The following is a 24,574-nucleotide window of genomic DNA, read 5'->3' on the forward strand; positions in this document are numbered from 1 at the left end:
TAGAGATGAAAGGTTCATCTACGTTCTGCTTGAAAGAATGACCATTACCTTGCTAACATTTACGAATGAGAAGTTGGGGGAGCAGAATGGGAAGAAAAGGAGCACGTACACAAATGGGAACATCTTTCTTATTTATCTCGGACTTCAACATATAAATGAGAACACAACCTCACTCTCCACCTGTACTCTAAGCTCTTAAAACCTCGTATGGTTTACCTGCGAAGGGTGGTCCCAGCAGCGCAGAGATGCCATTGGCACAGATGATGATCCCGTAGGCGTTGGCCAGGTGCTCAATCCCCACCAAGTCTTCAGTCACTACGGGCATGAGGGAGAAATAACCGCTGGAAAAGCCTATCAGTGCGCAGATGACGGCCAGGCCAGCGTAGGTGTGCATCAGTGGGAGAATAAAAATACTGAGGACAAGGGTGAAGTTGGCCATCAGGAAGACATTCCAAACGCTGATGCAAGGTAAGTCGGCCACAATGCCCAGGATCACTTTTGCAAAGATATGCACTATTGCTATAATTGAAGTCAGAGGGAAAACATCGTTTTGCTCCGATAAATGATACAAATCGACGATTTCCGGGAGGTGGATGAAAGGGATGACAAAGCTGCTGTACGCAAACAGAGCCCAGAAAATAAAGGCGACAAACATTCGATTGGTAAAGAGCGAGGCTGTGCCAAAGTAGCCCGAGTACCAGGCGCGGAAGCCCCTCCTGACTCTCACGGTCAGCTGGCTGGCGGCCTTCAGAACCCGGAGGGCGCACAGGCTCTGCGTGCGCTCGGCCTTCTCCGGGCCCGCCTGGGCGGGGAGGTCACCCCCCGGCTGCTCCTCGTTCCCGGGCCCCGCACCCTTCTCGTCCGCTCCGCCCGGCGGCCCACTTGACTTCGACCCAGGCGAGGGAGCCAGCACGACCTGCGGATCTTTCCCTCCCGCGTCGTTCCGGTCCTTCCCGGGGGAGAGGGGCCTCATGAGCGCCCCGCAGACACACAGGTTTAAGGACACGGCGCCTTGGATGAACATTGCATTCCGCCATCCGTACTCCGCGCACAGGTACTTGAGCAACACCGTCATGAGGAAGGTGCCGAACCCCGTCCCGGTGGTGCTGAGGCCCTGGGCAAGCGCGCGTCTCTTCTGGAAGTACCTCCCCACCATGACCACGGCCGGCAGGTAGGCCATGCCGCTTCCAAAGCCTGCGCGGGTTGGATGGGAAGAAGAAACCCACGGCACAACATAAATGGCCAAATCCAGAATTTGCAGCCCGTAAAGGTCATGGGCATTTCATTATATTCGTTTCTGTGTTTTTGGGGTTTTTGTTGTTGTTGTTTTTAATTTTTTTTTTTTTTTTTTTTTAATTCATGACAGTCAGAGAGAGAGAGAGAGAGGCAGAGGCAGAGGGAGAGAAGCAGGCTCCCCGCCTAGCAGGGAGCCCGATGCGGGGCTCGATCCCAGGACCCTGGGATCATGACCTGAGCCGAAGGCAGACGCTTAACCGTCTGAGCCACCCAGGCGCCCTTGTTGTTGTTTTTAACACAAAGAAATAACGTTTGTGAAAAAGGCAGCTCGGTGGGTAAGCACCGTCAGGGTCATCCATGGAAAGCTTCCAGCCCATCATTTCCCTCCAGCACGGACTACACCAATAATAAAATAAGCCAGCATCCGCACACCGCAATATCAGAATGAATGAATGGATGAGGAGGTAGATGAATGGAAGAATGAATGGGTGTTGGGGCCCTGCTGTCAGTGCTAATTGCATTGAGTGCCCAGGACAGTTATTTTTCTACCAGCGGATGGAGAGCAATTCCAGGCAATTTGCAGAAGCCTCAGGAATGAGTCCATTTGTTCACAAATTAATAGGAAGAAGAAAAGGAAGGTACCTATAAATATACCCAGCGACTGGATGTCAAAACCACCTAATACTAATTTGTAGCTCTGATTTTCACTTGTGTTTTTCTTAGAAAATTGGAACAGTTTGTGATTTCCATCGACAAAATTAAAATGCTGGTGGGGTAGACGGTGTGTGTTGGGGGCAGGGGCATAACAGAACTCTCTGTACTTGTTCTCAATTTTGCCGTGAACCTAAAACTGCTCTAAAAAGCATGAAACCTATTTTTTTTTTAGATTTTATTTATTTATTCATGAGAGACAGAGAGAGGGAGAAGCAGGCTCCCAAGGAGCAGGGAGCCCGATGCGGGACTCGATCCCAGGACCCTGGGATCATGACCTGAGCCAAAGGCAGATGCTTAACCATCTGAGCCACCCAGGCGTCCCATGAAACCTATTTTTAAAAAAAGACAGGAAATAAAATAAAATAAAAAGCTGCCCAAGATGTTGTGGGTTGCATTCTCAACTTCTAGGTACAGAGGGAAACCAAAAGACCCACTTTAATGATCATGGGGCCCCATATGGTTCTAATACTTAAGACTTCCTGACATTAGGACGGTAGCATGATAGTACAAGAGACTTTGACCAATGTTGTTTCCCAGAGCCAAAGCCTCCTTAGTTCAGCATCATTGAATAGTTTCAGAAATACTTGATTTTGAAAGGAGACCAGAGTAATCGTACATACACTTATAATACTAATTACCATTAATTGAGTACCAGTGATGGGCCAGTTGCTTTATAGGCTTTATGTGATTGGGTTTTCACAATAACCCAGAAGTTAGCTGTGGCTCTACTTTTTTTTTTTAAGTTTTATTTATTTAAATAATCTCTACACCCGATGTGGGGTTTGAACTGACAACTCGGAGATCAAGAGTCGCATGCTCTTCGGACTGAGCCAGCCAGGCATCCCTCTGCCTTTTTTCTGAACCTCGTGAAGAGTTAAGTAACTTTCCCAAGATGCTGTTGCAGGAAACTGGAGAATCCGGGGTGGAACTCAGACCCAACTGCACAGCCTGGGCCTTTTCCACTGCTCACTGCCTCTCACCCTAAACCGCTCATCCCCCTGGCTGCTGGCAGGTAGGATTTTGAAGAAGGATTTTGCTTCAGCCCGGGCTTCTAAAAGAAGCCTCCAGAAGCAACCCACCTCCTTTATTTACCTGAGAGCAGTGATATTTACAGCAACTGTCAGAAGTCAATGATCCTCAACCAGTCTTCAGGTGGATACCCTTGTTTTAAGAACAATTAAGCTAGCTTCTAAGTGATTCCCAGCAGAAGTGGAGGCAGGTCCCCAAGCCCCTTTGCAAGCCTCAGTGAGGGTAATAATTATTTGCATTTTGGGAGAAATGAGCATGAAGAAAACAGCTATCCTTAATTTTGACTAAACTCTGGATTAATCTTTATGACGTTTAAGTCCACAAAAAAACCAGAATTTCTCATTTCCTAATATTCAAAGAGGCAGAGAAAAATATTTAATAGCCTATAAACACACTCCCTCCTCCCTCTAATTGTAAAGCAAACCTCCTGTACATCATTTCAAGTGCAAATATTTTAGTATAAATCTCTAGTAGAAGAATTCTTTAAATAGCATAATGATTAAACAGCATACTGATAAAATAAATAATTCCTTGATATCATGAAATATCCAGAAGGTGTTCAAATTTCTAATTGTCTCATAAATGACTATATTTTTAAAAAACTGTCTCTTTAATCAGGATCCAAATAAGGCCCACACAGTGCTACTTGTTGATATGAATCTTAAGTCTCTTTAAATTTCTATTTTTTTCTTGAAATTTCTCTCTCTTTTTTTCTTGAAATTTATTTGTTCAGGAAACTGGGTCATTTGTCCTGTGAAATTTGTCATTGTCTGGATTTTGCTGAGAGCAGAAGTTTAATTTTTTAAAAAACTTGATTTGTTACTGACAATAGCCAACATCCTAAATTTAATGTGGTTATAGATTTCTAAACAACAGTGGAATAAAATGATTACTAGGAACAGAACCTAGGTACCTAAGCCTAAGAGCAGCACTAATTCTAACTTAGTGTGAATAATAAACAATCCTATGTGTGAGGAAAAAAGAAATCCATGCCCAATGATACAAGTATCCATTTCTCTGTTACACCATCCATGCCCTTAACAGCATCCCCTCCTTCCTCACATGGCTTTGCTGTCTGTTATGGGCACAATTATTCCATGAGCTTGTAGGACAGGCCTTGGGATATGTGGTTCGAGCCCAGTGGTCAGTCAAGGCCCTGCTAATGTCCAGCCCTGGGCAGGATCCTGGAATAATTCTTCACCACATGCCGGTTTAGAGGAGGGTTTACAGCCCTCCCAACCAGGTGGAGGAAAGAGGCCCAGATGGGGAGAGAAAATCCTGTGATCCTGGGTCAGTGTGGGTAAGGGAAAAGGTGTCTTCAGGAGACAGGCTTAAGAAAATGCAGCTCTGGTAAGGCTGAAGAAATTTGGTCCAGACTCCCCTGGCTAAGTAAGTTTGCTCAAACAGACATTATTTTTCTGCTTAATAGGAGGATACTCCTACACAGTTTTAATTGTCTAGGTGTTTTTTTAAAAAAAGAGAGACAGATACAAATAAATCTGTCTCAAATGCTTTTTGGAAGGAAGAAGGATATCAATAAAGTTTTTTTCCAAATATACATTGTACAGTGAAATGTATCTCTCAAGTGCTTGCTTTTTTAGATTTTCCCATCTTTCTTTTCTGTTAAATAGGGGCTAGATTGCCAGTCAGCTTCCACAGGCCTCCCTGATGACAGCCCAGGATTTTGCCTGTATAAGCTAACTGACTTAGCTGGATTTTCCAGTTACATATAGTTAGATACATGTTTGTGGGGGATGTGATACATTTATTTTCCAAGACTTTCTTTGGGCTTTTCCTGTATAAAAAGTGGGAGCAATAAAGTGTCTCAAGACACACTTCCCCTTCAGCAGCCCCCTGATCTTCCTCCTACTTTCTTGGGTCCAGAAATATTTGTTAAATAAGTGAATGAATATGGAAATAATAAAATGGGACGCCTGGGTGGCTCAGTCAGTTAAGCGTCTGCCTTCAGCTCAGGTTATGATCCCAGGGTCCTGGGATGGAGGCCCGCATCGGGCTCCCTGCTCTGCGGGAAGCCTGCTTCTCCCTCTGCCTGCTGCTCCCCCCTGCTTGTGCTCTCTCTCTCTCTCTCTGACAAATAAATAATAAAATCTTTTTAAAAAAATATGGGAACAATATTAATGGCAGGTCAATAAGCAATTAACTGCAAGGAATAAAGTTCATGTAAACAAAGAATCTAATCATAGAGATCTCTAACTGACGAGAATTAATCTCAAGTCCCAGTTTGTAGGATCAAGTCAGTCTGTATAATGAACCACCACCACATCCAGTTCACAGGGGTGCCACGTGTCTGCCCGGGGACCCCAGTGTGGCTCCTTAGGCTTAGCAGGAGTGTTTATTTCCTCACCTATAATATAAAAACCCCAGTGCCGGCTGTCTTCATTGGAGTGTTTGGGGGAAAGTTTCTAAAACACTCAGGGGAAATATCTTAAGTTATTCTTTAAGAACTGTTACCAAGTCCTTCAGATCAACGGTTTTCAAACTATGCTTCAAAGCACATAGAAGTGCTTTATGTGTAGATGTGGATCGATGTAAATTACAGAGAACCAACTTGCCAACTTTTTGGAGAGTAGGTGTTTGTGTTCACAGTCTCCTGCTGTCATTAAGCATGCGCTTAAGCTCATAATAAGAATGTTACATTAATATAACAATTACATATTAGCTAACACTAAGGACTCTATTGTGTAACAAGCATTGTGCTAAGTCCTTTATACAGATGATCTCCTAATCATTTCAACAACTCTCTAAACCAAGCATTCTTCATGACCCCATTTTGCAGATAGGGAAACTGAGGCATAAGTAGGTTAAGTAGTTTGCCCAAAGTCACACAGATAATAAGTGGAAAAAAAAAAAGGGCAAGATCTCCAAATTCTAACTTTTACTTCTTATATCAACACTTCTGTCAATGTGTCATTTATTAGGATGGTAGCTCTGTACTCAGAAAGTCAGGCTGGATCTGGTTTACTGCAATACAATTGTACAAGTGAGAAACTACTTCTTATCTGTGTGAATTCTGCTTCCTGTTGATAAAGGAAATTATAGCTGGGAATGTATTTTGCAGACTGGATATGTAAACCATGCTGCCTGGTAGCCAATTTTTACCTACTCGCTGGGGGAGTGACATGCTCTGCTCTAGATTTGCTTCTTAAGAGTCTAGATATATGTGGATTTTGCTGCTATTTCATTCATTTGAATAGGGCTGAAGGAGAAAATTATTATTCTATGATTCATGCTCCATTCTGCAGTTATTAAATGAGAGAATGTTCTTAGTTTTCTTAATATTTAGTCTATTCACCTACGTCTGTATTATTACTTTCCTTTTCCTATTCTTCATAAGAGAGAAGACTAGCACTTGGAACAAATCATGAAAAATTTAATTAAATTCTAATAGGAAGGCCAAGTACACTTGTTAGGTTGTTTTTCCACGCTTAAGGCGTATATAATATCTTATATTAAAAAGTATTTCCTGGAGTATATGGTGGGGTGGGGTGGAGGAAAAGAAGGACAAACTATGGGACGCCCAGGTGGCTCCGTGGGTTAAGCGTCTGCCTTTAGCTCAGGTCATGATCCCAGGTTCCTGGGATCAGGGCCCGCAGCACCAGGCTCCATGTTCAGCAGGGAGTCTGCTTCTCCCTCTCCCTCTGCACCTCCCTCCCCAGCCCCCCCGCGGCTTGTGCTCTCTCGCACGCTCTCTCAAATAAAGAAAATCTTTTAAAAAAAGGACAAAATATTTTAATGGGTTTCTTTTCTCCACAATTATTCATGGTCAAAATGCCCAACAAATATATTTAAAATTAAGATTAAAAAAAATCAATATGCTTACCAGCTGTCACTCCAAAGGTAATAAAGAGATAATGCACGTTTGCGGCGTAGGCGCTCAGTACCCAGCCGAGCGAGTTCACCAGCCCTCCGATTATTGCGGTCCGGCGACACCCACAGGTGTTAATAAACAAGCCGATGAAAGGTCCTGTCTCGGAACATTGAAAAGGGAATTGACTGATGGTGTTTTCTTTTCATGCTTTCTTCGCAAATCCTCACATGAAGACAAAGAATAAAACATTACTAGGGCTATTAAATAAAATGAACCCAAACCCCCATTGCTTTATATGCAAAAAGCTTTTAGCATGCAAAGATGGGTTTCAGTAATTTCACTGGAGAGCACAAAGTTCTAGGTTTTCAAGAAAGGCAGACCTGAAATAAATAGACAAATGAGTTAGTTCGTTCTCTTGTCTACAACACAGGTAGGTCCTAAACTAGCGGTCTATGGGCTTATTCAGCCTGTGGATGCATTTTGTTTATCCAGAACATAGTCTAAAAGATGTTTTGGGGCGCCAGCGTGGCTCAGTTGGTTGGGTGTCTGCCTTTAGCTCAGGTCATGATCCCGGGGTCTTGGGATGGAGCCCCGCTCAGCAGGGAGCCTGCTGCCCCCTCTCCCTCTGCCTGCCGCTCCCCACCGCTCCTGCTCTCTCTCGCTCTTTCTGAAATAAATAAATAAAATCTTTAAAAGTTGTTTTGAATCAGCTGCCAGCATTGAAAAATTAAGAACATTCACCAGAAATCCAATGGCAACACAGAATCCAGCAGGTTCCCCCGCAGCCAAGATGGGCTGGAGCTGGGCTGTGGCTCATTTACATTACTTGCTATTTGAGTTTTTGACTCCAGACCTAAGGGGAGTAAAGAAGGGGGTCCTCAGGACTGCCATGCTTCCAAAGAACTGGAAAGGGCTGCCTGGTAGCTTATCAGGTAAGCCCCTGATAGCTTATTTTCATGAGGACACCTGGATGCAAACCGTGTTGAAAAGAACTTCTCATAGCTTTATATGTACTTCAGCCCCTGCCGACTCTCAGTCCCAAGCTGGCCCCACCAGGCTATGCATTTTATTGACACTGTGGAGATTCCGGAATACGCTTCAGTCCGCAGTGGGTGCCATGCTCACAGCAATATAGTATCATATGACATACAGCCTGGCTACTTACTTTCCTATGACGCTCTGGGTTTTGTCAAACCTCTTTGTTTTCTTCCTGATATTTACTTATTTATTTATTTATTCATTTATTCATGCATGCATTCAATCATTCATTCTTTATTTTTATGAGGAGGTTCCATGCCCAGCATGGAGCCCAACGCGGGGACCACCCTGAGATTAAGACCTGAGCTGAGATCAAGAGCGGGATACTGAACCAGCTAAGCCACCCAGGCACCCCTGTGGTAACTTCTGATGTCACAGAAGCTTAATGCTTGCCTTGTGATCCATGATTCCCTGTGCAAAAAGCAATCTGTATTTTAGCAATACAGTAGGAGGCTGTCATCAATATTCAGTAAGATGGCACATTTTAAAAATCATCTTATTTTTGATCATTGTTACTTTTCATAGTTATGAAACCCTATATTCTGGTGAGACTATTTCAGGTTAAAAATCTGTTAAACTCTAAGGAGCTTCCCCTTTTAGTTCAAACTGAAATTAAAATTTCCTTTAAAGTTCTAACTATATTCATGTACATATTTGGATGTACAGTTTGCTAATGAGTTTTTTTCCTTGTCTAATGAATTTGAGCGGGCCTAATCCTAAAAGTTATGAAGCTAATGATTTATTAATTTAATTAACCATGGTGCATTACAGAAAATAACTCAGCAGGTAAACCTCTTAGAATAGACAATATAGTAATTATATTTTACATAAATATACTGTTATATATTATAAAATAAGCACATGATATAAATAATACATAAACCAAACACATTGATATAAACATCTGAGGGAATTATTGGGGGCAACTGAAATTCTGAAACCATAAGTTGAAGATGTGTCTTTGATTTCTTCACAAATATTTATTTTTCTTTTATTTATTTATTTTAAAGATTTTATGTATTTGTCAGAGAGAAAGAGAGAGAGAGCATAAGCAGGAGGGAGGGGCAGAGGGAGAAGCAGACTCCCGGCCCAGCAGGGAGCCTGATGCGGGGCTCGATCCCAGGACCCTGGGATCATGACGTGAGCTGAAGGCAGACACTTAACCGAATGAGTCACCTAGATGTCCCACAAATATTTTTTTTAAAAAGATTATTTATTTGAGAAAGAGAGCATGTGTGTGAGTGGGGGGAGGGGCAGAGAGAGAGAGAGAGACTCTCAAGCAGACTCCCCGCTGAGCCTGGAGCCTGAGGCTGGGCTCGATCCCAGGACCCTGAGATCATGACCTGAGCCCAAATCAAGAGTCAGATGCTTAACCAACTGAGCCACCCGGGCGCCCCACAAAGATTTTTATTTTCCTAAACCCATAGTCACTTCACTACTCGAATCTCAGATGAGTGGATAAACAAAGAGAAAAAGGCACAACTCATAGGTCCGCTGTTAATTGGCCCTTTAAGCTATGACAGGTCACCAGATCGCAGTTCAGGAGCATGATCATGTTTTCCATGTAACAAAAAGGGCCCAGAAGCAAGTGTTTCTGTGATACTGTATATTTCGGAAACACCGCATTCAGAAAACATTTGGGGAGAAAGGAGGGAGGTGGATTTCCCACGTAGGAGCAGATATTCGTCTGGAGAGACGTTGTATATCAAAGAGAAAGGATGAATTGTTTTACTGATAAGAAGTAAGTTGATAACAGTGTTTGGCTTTTCAGTTCATCATCTCTCACGTGGCAGAGCTGCCGTCCGGTACGACTCGCAGATGGGCAAAGCCAGCCCGGGAAATGCTGTGACCCCTCCATGGCCACAAAACACGGATAGGTCAGAATAAGGAAGTCGGGCCCAAGCGTTCTGATTCCGCTCCATTTTCTCATCACTGCTGATGCTCAGCTGGCATCTCCGAGACCAAATTCGCGTTTCGCCAAAATGAAACGAACTCCCTACATGGTCTAAGGACAAGGGGCGAAGGAGGTGGAGGAGGGACAGTTGTCTGGCTATATGATTCCCACTTTTGTGGAGGAATTCAGTGTTCTGGGATGAGACGCACACTTTCTCCTCTGCAGAAGGGATCTGACTCTGGCCCATTTCCCACATAATAAAGGAATAATAATTTCTTGATGGTTCCTGCATCTCATCGGTTCACAAAAGTTCAGGTGAGGAGAGAAACTATCTGAGGCGACCTTGGCACACAGTCAAGGATGAAAGAAGGTTCATCGAACTGCTGGCTTCCTGGGCTAACCCTTCACTGCAATAAGGAGTTCAGAGCCTCTAAACCAATGACTCACTGCCTTGGCTGAGCATTGGAGTCACTTAGGAGCTTAAAAAAAAAAAAAATCCTGATGTTCGGATCCCATCCCAAGAGGTTTTGATTTGATGGTCTAGGTGCAGCATGAGCGACAGGGTTTTTAAAAGCTTCCCAGGTGGATCTGATGTGTAGCCAGGATTGGCAACCATTGTTCTAACTCTACTTAGCAAGACAGTGACCTTTGGCAGCCCGTAGATTCCCCTAACGTGGCTTCCACCAAGAATTCTTCCGAGGGCTGTCACCAAGGCTGCTGTAAATACGACTGAGACAATTACGTTTTGTTAAAAATTGGGACCTTTGGCAGGTAACTGGCAAAGTCCGGGCTAGCAAAGAATGAAACAAGAATGAAATTATCGAGTTTCCTACATGCAAGCCACTGCCCAAGAGAGGGATGGCTTCCAACTCTGTAACGTAATTCACGGATTTTTTTTTTTTAATTTAAAAGAGAAAACCTAGGGCGCCTGGGTGGCTCAGTCGGTTAAGCGACTGCCTTCGGCTCAGGTCATGATCCTGGAGTCCCGGGATCGAGTCCCGCATCGGGCTCCCTGCTCGGCAGGGAGTCTGCTTCTCCCTCTGACCCTCCTCCCTCTCATGCTCTCTGTCTCTCACTCTCTCTCTCTCAAATAAATAAATAAAATCTTTAAAAAAAAAAATAAAAAAAAAAAGAGAGAAAACCTAAATAGGTTCACAATGATTGGAAAATGAGAACAATTTCTATTTATTCACTTCACACATATTTTCAGTTCTCATCTGAGGTAGTGGCAGGCGGTATGGTATAGACGACACAATTGTGAGTCCAGGGGACCAGCTTTGAAGCCTCGCTCATGCTTATCGGCTGTTCAACCTCCAGTAAGTTACTTAAACTCTGTGAACATTGCATCTTCTTCCTCAGACAGAGTTCTTCCTGGTGCTAGTGTTGTTGCGGGATCTAAATGAGATTGTGGACATAACGTGCACATGGCATATGGTAAGTGGCAAATAAAGGAGAGCTGTTCTGGCGGGCTTCTGGCTTGGAAAACACCCAACAGACCTGCAGCCGCCCTGTATCAGGCAGCTTAAGATAACTAACAGCAATTTAGGGTCATGATAAGATAAAAGACCTTTTATTATATAACTATGAGCCTCGCTGTGCTATGATTCCCAAGACACAAGATATTTATCCAGCAGGTGCCTTTCCTGTTGAAAGGTTAGTCTACAAGCTGAAATGACATTGTCTGGGATTCATGGACTCTCAAACAGAATTCTGGATATATAGTTACCTCCCAACTAAATTAAAGAGGACAATCACATTTCACCGTCGCTATGAGTTAGGTGTTCTTATTTTGGGGGTCATATTCAAAATCATTGCCAATGATTTCAGGACTGCTTCCCACTGCTTATTTTTGTAGAGCTTGTGAAACACAAAATAACATCTAAGACCACCTCACTGGATGATTCAGAAAATAATGGGACTTTTCCTATCCTGGCCTTTCGCTGAGTCTTTTTTGTGGTAGACACATACTTCCTAGATTGAATCTGTAAGTATTTTGTTCTACCCCTTAAAGATTTTTTTTTTTTAAGATTTTATTTGTAAGTAATCTCTATACCCAATGTGGGGCTCGAACTCATTACCCCAAGATCAAGAGTCGCATGGTCCATGGACTGAACCAGCCAGGCTTCCCTTAAGGATTTATTTTTAAAAAGGTAAAAATTGGATGCCTGGGTGGCTCAGTTGGTTAAGCGTCTGGCTTCCAGCTTGGGTGGCGATCCCAGAATCCTGGAGTCGGCTTCTCCCTCTCCCTCCGCCCCTCCCCTGACTTGTGCTCTGCTCTCTCTTGCTCACTCTGTCTCAAATAAATGAATAAAATCTTTAAAAAAAGGTAAAAAACCTGGATGTTAGGTATTCTAGAAGCACAGTTTTCCTTCACTGACTTATTGAGAAGGTTGAATCACATCCAACATAAAACTAACACATTGCCTACACTGAAGTAAAACTTCCTGTATTTTAACTACAATATCCTAGTTTTAACAAAGCCAATGTAGGGTTGAAGGAGTCAGTTGTTTAATGTTGCAGGCAAGATGATTTACCAGCAATTCCCTCACACACGTAATGGTGTCCTTATGTAATTTTAAAACTAGATTACTATTAATTCCCTTCGATAAACACACATACTCCACACACATCTTGAGAAATAATACTTTGTCCTTGTTTTCGATCATTAGCACTACCACCGTTATTAATGTTGTTTGTATTATCCAAAATAACATTGACTGAGTGCCAGCCAAGATCAACAAATCTTGGAATTGGATTCAAGGAGTTAATTACCAATGTGGAAATCACTGAAAAGGGAGACTCCCATCAAACTTTTGTACAGATGTCTGTCATACACAAACTCTCACAGAACCGGGAGAAGATTTGAGGCAATTTATGTTTCCAGTGTAATTTCCTGAATACTTGAAATTAAAAAAAATTTGATGTAGAGGTGCCTGTTTGGCTCAGCCAGTTAAGCGTTGGACTCTTGGTTTTGGCTCAGGTCATGATTTCAGGGTTCTGAGATCCAGCCCGGAGTGGGGCTCTGTGCTGGGAGTGGAGCCTGCTTGAGATTCTCTCTGCCCCTCCCCCACCACCCGCTTGTGCGCGTGCTCTCTCTAAAATAATAAATAAAAATAAATGTAAAAAAAATTCGATGTAAAAGTATGGCTTTTACTTTCAAGAGATAATGTAAGGGAAAACACCTGGTGTATAATAGATGCTTATTAAATATTAGTTGACAGTAAAAATTGTTTAGTTCCCAAAAGGAAACACATAGGCCATATTATATTTATGACAACTTTCTAGCTTGGCATTTCCAACTGCATGAGAACCACTTTCACAGATTGGTGTGTGGTTAGGTTTAACTAGAAAATACGTTATTATTCCTTCTTGTTAGCTATATCAGTAACTTTTCTAAAAGCAGTTTAATAGATTTTTCAGCAGCATATGATCAATATTTCAAATTAAATCACAGGAACTCTGAAAAAAGATTGTTACTTGCCTTTCTGTGGTGTTTTCTCTAATATTTTTATCTTTTACAAATATTCACAAATATTAAATAAACAGATCTGTAATGATAATGATATATAATGAATTAGAGCAGTCAAAGAAACAGAGTTCGGGGCAAAAGAGAGTTTTTTTAAATGATCAATTTTTAAGACACTCCAAATTTTTTATAATATTCAAATAGTAATATCACACAAAAGGACACGTATTGTATGATTGCACTTATGTGAGGTACTTTCATAGAGACTGAGGACAGAGGGGTAGTGGTCAGGGTGAAGGGGAGGTGGGAACAGAGAGTTATTTCAGGGGTGCAGAGTTTCAGTTTGGGATGATGGAAAGGCTCTGGATGGTGGAGATGAATGCACTCAGTGGCAATGAACTGTATACCTAAAAATGGTTAAAATGGTCAATTTGATCTTACATATATTGTACCACGATAAAAAAAATAGTACCATCATTAATATCTAGGATCTAATGTTTCAACAATATAAAACCTTACTTAGAGCAGGGGAATTGTCAACTTATAATAATTCAGTTTTACAACAGGTCACATGCAAACATACCCACAATCAAGGTGATGCCCATGCTGAGGGAGCTGACCCATGCAGTCAGGCCACGGCTCTGATGGAATTCCTCAAGCCATTCCACGTTGAGGACTCCCAGGGCCATCTGGGAGCCCATGATGAGGATGTGCACAAAGAAGGAGGAAAGAACCACCATCCAAGCCCATCCACTGTCAATGTTTGGGTGGGGCTTAAGTGTCTTCTTATCTTTGGGGTCATCTTCAAAATCATACCCGATATCTTCATGACTTGTATACATTTTCCAAGATTTTCTGAAATACACATGACAAATAATTTCCTTGAATGTCAAACCAAAAGTAGCTTTCTCTTCTTTGGACAGCTCTACCTCCCCATCATAACCAAACTGGCCTTCAGAATCATCTTGTCATCATGCAGATTTGGGAACACTCCTGACTCTTTTACTGTCAAGCGCTTTTATGAAACCTGTTTCATCTCTACAGTCATCCTATCTATGAGCATTATTATTCACATTTTAAAGAAATGGAAATAGACTCAAAGAAAGAAGTGCCTTTCCCAAGTTCTCATGGCCGGGAAGTATGGCTACCCAGGAACCTAAGGAATCAAACCCAGCTATTCCTGACTCCAAAGCCCATGCCTTGTGTCCATTATTGAGTTGGATACTGACAGGTGACAACAAAGAAGACAGTTGGCTCTAAACAGTCTTTCAGGGTAGCTTTGCCTTGGTAGAGCTCTTGACAGAGCATCTGGTCCTCATTTTGTGGGTCCAAGCGTTGAGTTTGTTCAGTACAGCAGAGTGGATTTGCCTCAGAAGACCAATTCATATGAACCCAACTCAGGAGAGACTGGTAAACTAGAAGGCCAATTTATTTATTTATTTTTACAATGGGAGCTAGAGCTTTCTAATAATGGTGATACTCAGGTCTGATACACAAGACACAAAAAAGAGGCTTGGGGGCTGGATGGAGCTGGAGGGGGCTGGTGATGCCAGGTCAGGGCAGGACTCTGGTTTCATTTTTATTTCTTAGGATGAGAATTAAGTACATGTATAAGAACTGAGGATAAGGAGTAAAAGAAGGACAGACAGAGACAGAGACAGTAATCCTGGAGGTGGTGGGACAGGAGGATTGGTCTTGATCAGGAGGAACAAAGCAGAAGGTGAATGGAGATGATGATGCCAAGGAGTGGGATGAGAAGTTACACCCAATAGTCTAATTCCTGGATGAAGTAGGAAGTGAGGTCACTGGCTGAGAATGAAGAGGATGGTGGTTATGAAGGGCCCTCAACATTTAGGAAAATGGAAGAGACTGTTGCCCACAATGGGTGGAAATGATTGCCAGGCAGTTCTGAAGGTGGAGCTGAGCCCTGCAAGACAGCACCACAAAGCCACGGGCGTGCAGCACCAAGGACAGAGCACTGGGAGCCTGAGCATCATCATCAGAGGAGAACGTTAAAACAAACGACTACAAGCTGGTCAGCTTTTTATTATGATCACTATGTGCCAGCAAATCTAGGCAACGTCACTGATAAAATACTCTTCTTCCGAAAAAATCTTTTGCTGCTCTAAGTTGCAATGATGTTTTAATTTTCTATCTGTAAGCTTCAAACCAGCGTGGTGCTATTACTTATCCTCTCATAAACACTGTATTATCCTTGGGAGTTATTTCAGAGAACTCCCGGTTCTACAGTTGACCCCGACACCCATGAGGCCCCAGCCACACACATGTGCTTTGGGAGTAAGTTCCCAGGAGTTGAGAATTATTGGAAGTCTCTGTGGCACAATTTGGTCCGCAGCCCCCAAGGTGTCGCATGTCCCCACCTTCAGCAGGACGTTCAAGATTGACGAACAACACAGTTACTGTAGAGACGAAGAACCAGAACTTGACTTCTTCACTTCTGTCACTCTGCATGCCTACCTGGAGATTTTATTTTGTTTAACATGTAAAATAGCGAAACAGTGCAAGACTGTGAGGTGAAAACGTTTCGTTTGGAAAGTGAAGTGTGCAGTTAATACAGGCAATGTTTTACTCAACTGGAATAATGTCTTCAAAATAGAAATCTGTTCTTTTTTCAATTAATTATTTTGAAAACAGAAGAAAAAATAAGAAAATATTGATTATTACGAACGCACTACATGGTTGTTACTGAAAATCATGTCATTGCAATGGAGGAAGGAGGTCTAAAAAATAATCCCAAATACATGAGGATCCCCTCCAATGGTGGGGTTTTTCTCAGCAGTGTTCTGGTGTGGACAGGTTGGGGGATGGGCAGAGAAGCAGATTGCGGTGGACTGCACAGTGCGTGGCCCACAGCCTCTTTCTGTACACCCCCGAGCTAAGAATTGTTTTTACCTTTTTTAAAGGCTATGTGGTCCATGAAACTTAAAATGCTTACTCTCTGACCCTTCATAGGAAAAGCTGGCTGATCCCTGGACTGTACCATTGGTTCTGGCTATGAATTTGTTGGGAAGAAATGGGCACCGGGGACCCAAGGACGCCAGTGGAAGAGCAGTTTAATGGATCTGTCCTGGGGCTCATCCTGACTTTCCTCTTCTCTCACACCTGTCCTCGTTATTATTTTTATCTTTTAAATGGTTTTATGTCCTAAACAGCCATCCAATTCTCAACCACTATACTTCCTGCCCATGTCGCTCTTCTCTGCCTGGGTCCTTTTCCACCTCCCTGTTCTGCAGTCATCTGGGAGGGATAAAATGCTATCTTGCCATGTGATTTATTCACACTGTCAAGATATCTTTAGGATCAAGCCCAAACTCCCCTTTGCCACTGCCAGGTTCTCCACAGATTATCTGCCCCCCTGGTCCCTGTGCTCCAGCCCTGCTAAAGCACTTACAGCTCCTTGACCTTGGCACAGTGTCTCAAGCTTTGGGGCATGACCTTCTCTTCTTCTCTCTTTTGGGAACACACTTCTCTCCTTCTAACCTCCTGCTCCTCCTTCAAGATTCAGCTAAATATAGTAGTGAAACCTTGACACGGTGAGAACCCTCCACCCCTGTAAACATCTCTAATCTCCAACAGTAGAGTATGTGTTCAATCAATCAATCATTGTACAAGGTTGTTTGAAGACATGGAAAGAAGGTGTGAATTATACACGGGAGTGCTACAAAATTGGATGTGTGCAATAATCCCTTCATTGTTTTTGTTAAGAATAGGTATCCATTCACTCCAAGATTGAAGTGAAACAAAAATTGTAAGGGAGATTACTCTTTGGATGATGGTCTTAAAGTAATTTTCCTCCTTTTAATTGACCTTGTTCATAAAGAAAATCGTAATAAATACGTATTAACCTTATAATAACAAAATAAAAGTCCCTCTATCTTTTAAACATCATCTGGATCAGCTTTTTGTCTCTGGTAGATGAGTGGCTGAATTGTAAAAAAGAAGGAAGATGATTCAAGAGCCACTTCCCAGGGTAAGTCTAGCCTGCCACTACCCTGCTCTCCCCCAGCAAGAGAACAGCCTGCCTGGGGACAGGAAGTGATGGGGCGGCCCTTGATTTCCAGAGCTCGAAGCCCAGAAAAGAGCTGCATTGGCAGAAGGCCCAGAGGATAAACCTACAGGGAGATCAGAAGGGGTGTTCAGTGGTTGTCCTCCTTCTGTCTCTTCTACTTGTATGCAGAATTCCAAGAAGCCAGAAAACGAAGAATCAGGGGAGTGACTGGCCTATATGAGTAATAATAACATCATTTTATTTTATTTTTATTTTTTTAAATTAAAAATTTTTTTTTATTAGTTTCAGAGATTGAATTTAGTGATTCATCAGTTGCATATAACACCCAGTGCAGTTGGGTGATGGGCATTAAGGAAGGCACTTGATGTAATAACATCATGCATATTAAATCTGTGGGATAATGCTCAGCTCTGTTTAGTAAGACAAAACAACACGACTTGGCATTTTCTTAAAGCCCACTTACATCAAGGAAAAAGTGTGAAATAGTAATATGAAAAAAGTTATAGTTTTTCAACCCATGAATTGAAATAGTAAGCATTTTCCTAAGCAATGTTAAGAACTTGATATTCTCACTGAATTATTTATTTTATGGGTTAAGAGATGCAATTGTCACTGAACTGCTCTCAACATTTGCATTTTATTTGTTCATAAATAAATGACATCAAATAGCATTTAATTGCCAAGTTTTATCCAAGAGGCGCAAGGGTGCGCATAACGTACAGTAGCCAATGCAGAGACTGGTGGAGGGTGGGGGTGGCTAAAACGAAGTTCTGTCGTGTCCTCAGGAGGTCCCTGAAGATACACCTGGTAATAGAGCCATCTGCATGTCATACCTAAATCTCTCTATAAGCAATTCACGTTTTGACTAATCACAGTTAACTTACTGCCCAACCAGGTTAACTAAAACAAACAAAAGACAACAGAAAAATAATTTTCTACCCCCTCCACCCCCAAGTTTGCTTTTAGCATTTACATAACTATAAGATACAAAATAACCATTTGAGTATTAAAATCCTAGTCTACACCCCATGAGCAGAGAGAGAGAGAGAGCACGTTAAGTGAACCAGCAACGGTTCTGGACCATCCTGTCCCCAGGCTTCCTGTCTTTCTCCACCACATGGCCTTCAAGCTTTCTCACCTTCTCCAGGTCCTGACACAAGTGTAGAACATTAACATGCATGGGGTACACTGGGGGTACATGGAAGCACTGAGTGTGAGGCTTCCTCTAAGATCAATATGTAAGATGGAACCCATTCGAGGCTGGCCTGTTGGAAGCTCAGCATATAACATTAGGGCCTTGCACAGAAGGAGGTGAAGGAAGACGATGGCAAGTTTATGGGACCAATAGTCAACCTTCCATTTGCCCCAAATGTGGGTTCATAAATGGTGGAAGAATATCATAAATGGAGGGAAATGAAGTAATCCATGAAAGCTATGAGATGGAGGCCAGCTACATATTTATGTGCTACCAGTTTGAGGCGAAAATAATTTAGAGCCAGCTGGAGTGCATCAGAGATTAAAACTAAATTAATATTCCACAGCTCTGTTCCCAGAGTAAATTTTATAAACAAGTCATTCACTTTTAATTTGGCTACTATGATTATGTTAGCATGCGGTGAGTTCTTTATAAATGACAAGCAAAGGGGAAAGCGCCCGGTTAAAACTAAAATTACAACCTTCCCAAAAGGTGGACAGAGTAGGATGGTTACTGGTTCTTCATAAGATGCAGGGGAGTGGTGCGTCCACCTCCAACTGGGCTGTGGGTTCTTTTGCCCCCTAGACCTGGTGTGCAAGGCAATCTTGGGCCTTAGGGGGCGCACTTGAGCCCAACAGGCTGAAGAGGTTAGAGCCTCGATGGTTGGGGAGCTGAGGGAGTGCAGAGGCCAGCGCAGGGGAATCGGAAACTTCCCCTGGGTTCACGCTGTACTGGGGAGAACCAAACATAAAAATGCCTTCTAAACATACAAACTAAACATACACCACAGGGACTGTGTTGAGTGGCTTCTCCACACCGATCCTGTCCAGTTGGCATTAATGTCCCATTTCACAGACGAGGAAACTGAGGCTATTGTCGAATGGGGACAGTGAAGCTTGGAGGTCAAACTAGCAGGTAGTGGAGCCAGGCCTGAGGGATTCCAAAGCCTACTTTATCCACCCTCCCCCCCATCTCTCTCTCTCTCTCTCTCTCCCTCCCTCACACACACACACACACACACACACACACACACGCCAGACAAGGCGAAAAGGAGTCTTTCTAATCCTCAATGATAATCCTCACTCATCCTTGCTAATTAGCCTGAATCAACTTTCCCGCGGAAAGAAAACGACTTAATTGATAAGCAGAATTCAGTTTTTAAAACCTCGCCAATGGCCTTGGCGGCGTCTGGCCGGGTAATGGCCGCCCCGCGTCCCTCGCCCCCGTTAGTCTCCCTTTCCTCCCCCCGGGAGTCGGGGGGGGGGGAGGTAACCAGCACCTGCGCGCCCCGCTCCCGGGCTCCGCGTTCTGCCCGCTTCCCCGCACCCCGAGAGCCCCGACCCGCGCACCCGCGTCCTCCGGCGGGCTCGGAACCCGCCAGCTCCGCGGGGAAGCGGGCCGAGCGCAGTCCCGGCCGCCTGCGCGGGGAGGCTTCCGCACCCCGAACGTCCCCTAACCGCAGCCCCTGGTCTCCCCCTCTCCGCTCCGCCACTGCGTGGGTCGAGTCCCACACTGGACTCGCGGAGGCGGGAGCGCGGCCCGGCCAGGGTGCCGCCGGGGGAGCGAGGCGCGCGTCCCCGCGCTCCGCCCTGGCCCGAGGTTCCCCGCCCGCCCCGCGGTGGCCTCGTCCGCGGCTCGCGACCCCCGCGCCCCGGCGCAGCCCGGCCCGCCACCGCCCGCAGCCTTCCCGGCCCTGCCTCCGGCCTGCGCCGCGCCTCGCCGAGGTCCCGGGAGAGCAGCGGCCACCCGCGGTCCAGGGCGCCTCCAGGGCCGCATGGCCTCGGGGGACTCACCGCCCGCGGTGCGCGGGGCTTCGGCCTCACTCGGCTCCCGGCCCCGATCCCCGAACTCGCTGTTTGCCGCGGAGCCCCCTGAGCGGCTGGGCGTAGAGAGCTGTTGCGATGTCGCCCAGCATCCTGGATGGAGATGCCGGTGGCCGCGGCTCGGCTCTCCGGCGGGCTCCGTGCGCTCGGTGCGCGGCGCCCGGGCTCGTCTCCGCCGCTCGCTGCCAGGCCCGGTGAGCGCTTCGTGGAGCCTCGAGCTCCAGGCCTCAGTCCGTGTGGCTTTAAAAAGGGTACGTTTGGAGGTGCCCGAACCTAACCTGGGCTTTCTTCCAATCGGTGCAATTTCAAATCTTCACGCTCGTTCATTCCTATACCGGCTAATTCTGGTTTGGCAGGAAAAAATTGCAGTCATCCCACGTGCACACTCTTGTGGCCGGTTGAAGTTTACAGCTTTGGCTGAGGCTCGCTAATGCTCTGCACATTGATAAGCGGAGGAAAGGGTTTGAAACCTCGCTCCACGTGCGCCTGAGAGAAGTAGCTTCCATTTCACCGAGATAGCAGGGAGGCGAGGAACCAAACCCTCACCAAGTCTGGGCCGCCAAATACTGCACCTTGTAGATGGAGGAGAAGGGCGGGGCCTGCAGTCTTCTTGGCCAAAGAGGACCGAAAATCCCTAATTCTTCGTCCCATTCTGGGTCCCACCTCTCATTGCTCTTTTTCCAGTCAGTATCTGCCCGTTGGCTCTTACACATTCAAGGGCACCGGGCACAAATTTCATTTCATGTGTGTGTACCCTGTTCCCAATAAAATTCTTTGCCCGTGGAAAATTCTCAATATTTAAGTGGGGGCGCCTGGGTGGCTCCGTCTTTAAGCGTCTGCCTTCGGCTCGGGTCATGATCCCAGGGTCCTGGGATCGAGCCCCGCGTCGGGCTCCCTGCTCGGCGGGAAGCCTGCTTCTCCCTGTCCCGCTCCCCCTGCTTGTGTTCCCTCTCTCGCTGTCTCTCTCTGTCAAAAAATAAATAAAATCTTTAAAAAAAAAATTGTTAAGGGAATGGGCATAAATGAAGTCAGTGCTATTTTATCTCACCCGAAGGTATTTATAGTAGTTTTCTTTTTTTTTTTTTAAAGATTTTATTTATTTACTTGAGAGAGAGAATGAGAGAGAGAGAGAGCACATGAGAGGGGGGAGGGTCAGAGGGAGAAGCAGACTCCCTGCCGAGCAGGGAGCCCGATGCGGGACTCGATCCAGGGACTCCAGGATCATGACCTGAGCCGAAGGCAGTCGCTTAACTGACTGAGCCACCCAGGCGCCCTATAGTAGTTTTCTATCGCTGGTGTAGTAAGTTACCACACATTTAGTGGCTGAAAACACAAATTTAGTATCTTCCAGTTCTGGAGGTCAGAGATCTGAAATGGGTCTTACTGTGCCAAAATGCAGGTGTTGGCGGGTTGTGTTCCCTCTGGGAGCTCGAGGGAAGAGCCACCAGGTTGAGAGGGTGCCTACGCTCCTTGGCTTGTGGCCGCTACTCCTGTCTTCACAGCTAACAGCATTGCATCATTCTATGCCTTCCTCTTGGGCTCACATCACCCTCTGTCTCCCTCCTCCATTTTTAAGGGTCCTTGGGATTACATTGGTTTACCCAATGGTAATAGGATTATTGGATAATCAAAACAATCTCCCTGTTTTGAGGTCAGCTGATTAATAATCTTAATGCCCCTTGCAACCTTAGTTCCTCTTTTGCCATGTGACCTATTATATTCACAGGTTCCAGGGCTTAGGATGTGGATGTCGCTAGGGGATCATTATGCTGTCTACCACAGATTGCCTTCTTCTTTCCTTGTTTCATTTTCTTTTTTGCAAGAAAGAATATTTATATGGATTTCACATGGCCATTTTTTATATTAGACCCTGATTAAAAAATAATTGAGAACATTGTGAGAAATTATGGCTAACTGAGGACATTTTGATGAGGCACTAGGCTTATGCGTTCCAAATGTTTTAATTTGCTGATCGGAACATGAGCAAATGGATGGTTAGTAGTCCCTTCGGTTGTCCTCAGATTATCACTCACTTCAAGCAGGCTTTTGATAGCAAGCCAAGATTGGGGCAGTGCCTCAAGTGCAGAGGGCCCATCTTGTTTGAAAAGAGGTCTGTGAGATTTTTACGTTTGTTTTTCCCCTCAGAAACCTTGTACATTTATTGAGGTATAAGTGATGTAGTATGAACTGTAAATATTTAAATGTGCATGTTTACATTTGATGAGTTTTACCGTAAGTCAGGGGAACCATCACCTCAATCAAATAACTCAGAATTTTCATGGTACCCTTGGTAATCCATGCCTCACCCCGTCCCAAATCCCCACGAAACCTCTCATCTGCTTTCTGAGAAGCTTCTACTCTGGACCATGTGTAATTCGTATCTGGAATGCCCAAAGGAGGTTTTCTTTTCTTTCTGTTTCCAGCTTCATTGATGTATATTTGACAAATAAAACTGTATCTATTTAAAGTATACAATGCGATGACTTGATACACAAGTACATTGTGAAATGATGGCCACAACCAAGTTAATTCACACACCCATCACCTCATACAGTTACCTTTTCCTTTGTGGTGAGAACACTTACGATCTACTCTTTTAGCAAACTTCAGGTATACAATCCAGTATTGTTAACTATAATTACCACACTGTACATTACAGCCTTGGAACATAATCATCTTATAATTGAAAGTTTGTGCCCTTTGACCAGCACCTCCTCACTTCTGCCATCCCCCAGTCCCCGGCAACCAAGCAACCATTCTATCCTGTGTTTCTGTACATTCAATCTTTTTTTTTTTTTTTTTTTAAAGAATCTACCTATGAGTGTGATCATACAATATTTGTCTTTCTCTGTCTGGCTTATTTCATTTAATATGATGTCTTCCGGGGGCACCTGGGTGGCTCAGTTGGTTAAGCGACTGCCTTCGGCTCAGGTCATGATCCCAGAGTCCCGGGATCAAGCCCCGCATCAGGCTCCCTGCTCAGCGGGGAGTCTGCTTCTCCCTCTGACCCTACCTTCTCTTGTACTCTCTCTTTCTAAAATAAATAAAATAAAATCTTAAAAAAAAAAAGATGTCTTCCAGGTTGGTCTCTGTTGTCACAAATAGCAGGATGTCCTTTTGTTATAGCTGAATAATATTCCATCTTCTTTATCCATTCATCCATCAACAGACCATCCATCCATCAACAGACACCTCGGTTGTTTCCATAGCTTGACCACAGTGAACATGGACGTGAAGACACCTCTTCAAGATACTGATTTCATTTCCCATAGAAGGCTTTCTGGTAAATTATTCTCCTTCACAAGTGTCACCGCTCTTACCTGCCTAGGGGTCTCTCGCTAATACAGGTACCTAGAGAGCAGGCCCAGAGCAAAGGGCCTAACTGTGATCCAAGGGTTGGTACATCCAGTTAAAGGACTAGAAATCCACTCTAAATTCGAATGTCAAAGACAAGCACTAAACTCTTCTCATGGATCTTCAGTAGAGAAACCTAAGGTTATCTCTTGATTTTCAGGCAAATTACACATTGTTCCCATAGTAGTCTTACCTTTCATTGAATTATATCAGGTAATAACCTTGTCCCTTAAGAAAATGAAACATTTCAAGAGCTGCCTCTAGAAGCTGTTTCTCTTAGTGTTATTTATTCATTTATTATTTTTTTATCTCTTAGTTTTATTCATGCATTCAACTGATTTCATAACTGGAGTTGGGGTAGAACTAAGAATTTGGACAATCTGTGCCTTAATTTTGGGGGTTTAATGGTGTGGATTAGGCATAGATTGGGATAAAATCAGCTTTTGAGGAAGTTGCTAGCACAGAATATTGAAAGGTTTTTTTTTTTTTTTTTTAAGATCTATTTATTTATTTGAGAGAGAGAGAGAGAGACTGTGAATGGGGGGAGGAGCAGAGGGAGATACTCTTCAAGCAGACTCCCTGCTGAGCATGGAGCCCAGCTTGAGGTCGATCTCACCACCCATGGGACCATGACCTGAGCCAAAACCAAGTGTCGGCTGCTTAACTGACTGAACCACCCAGGCATCTCAGATATTGAAGGTTTTTCAGGAATACCTTAATGTGTTACCTCGACTACCTCATTTGAGCAGAACCACTAGGAAGTCAGTCCAGACATGAAGATGACTCAAAAACTCCATCGTTGTCCCATGGACACTGTTCTGTCTGTCCCTTGGTGTAGAAGGCAGCCCCCCCACACCCCTCCATTTTTACTGCAAAGACACTGTGATGGTCAATTCTGTGTCAACCTGACCAATAAGTGTTGGTGAGGATGTGGAGAAATTAGAAACCTCGTGTCCCATTGGTGGG

The 24,574-nt window shown here is 44.2% G+C and overlaps 1 protein-coding gene across 2 annotated transcripts in view; it reads right to left on the reverse strand.

The window, feature by feature from the left end:
* SLC16A14 (solute carrier family 16 member 14) overlaps positions 1 to 20,751 on the reverse strand; it is a 29,155-nt gene extending 8,404 nt beyond the window's left edge. Inside the window, exons 1-4 of one of the 2 annotated variants that reach the window (XM_064587211.1) lie at positions 20,533 to 20,751; positions 13,790 to 14,061; positions 6,821 to 6,964; positions 217 to 1,194 (exon numbers count right to left, since the gene is read on the reverse strand). In XM_064587211.1, coding sequence (XP_064443281.1) covers positions 217 to 1,194; positions 6,821 to 6,964; positions 13,790 to 14,048 — 1,381 coding nt within the window. In that variant the 5' untranslated portion in view covers positions 14,049 to 14,061; positions 20,533 to 20,751. Of the gene's footprint in view, positions 1 to 216; positions 1,195 to 6,820; positions 6,965 to 13,789; positions 14,062 to 20,224 lie in introns of both variants that reach the window. The other variant, XM_045867326.3, reaches the window with a different exon arrangement.
* Positions 20,752 to 24,574: the final 3,823 nt, after the last annotated feature.

The sequence above is a fragment of the Mirounga angustirostris genome, unplaced genomic scaffold (genome assembly GCF_029215605.1).
Source record: "Mirounga angustirostris isolate CCGP_5_RB_7025 unplaced genomic scaffold, mMirAng1.0.hap1 SCAF_3, whole genome shotgun sequence".
Classification (NCBI taxonomy): Eukaryota; Metazoa; Chordata; class Mammalia; order Carnivora; family Phocidae; genus Mirounga; species Mirounga angustirostris.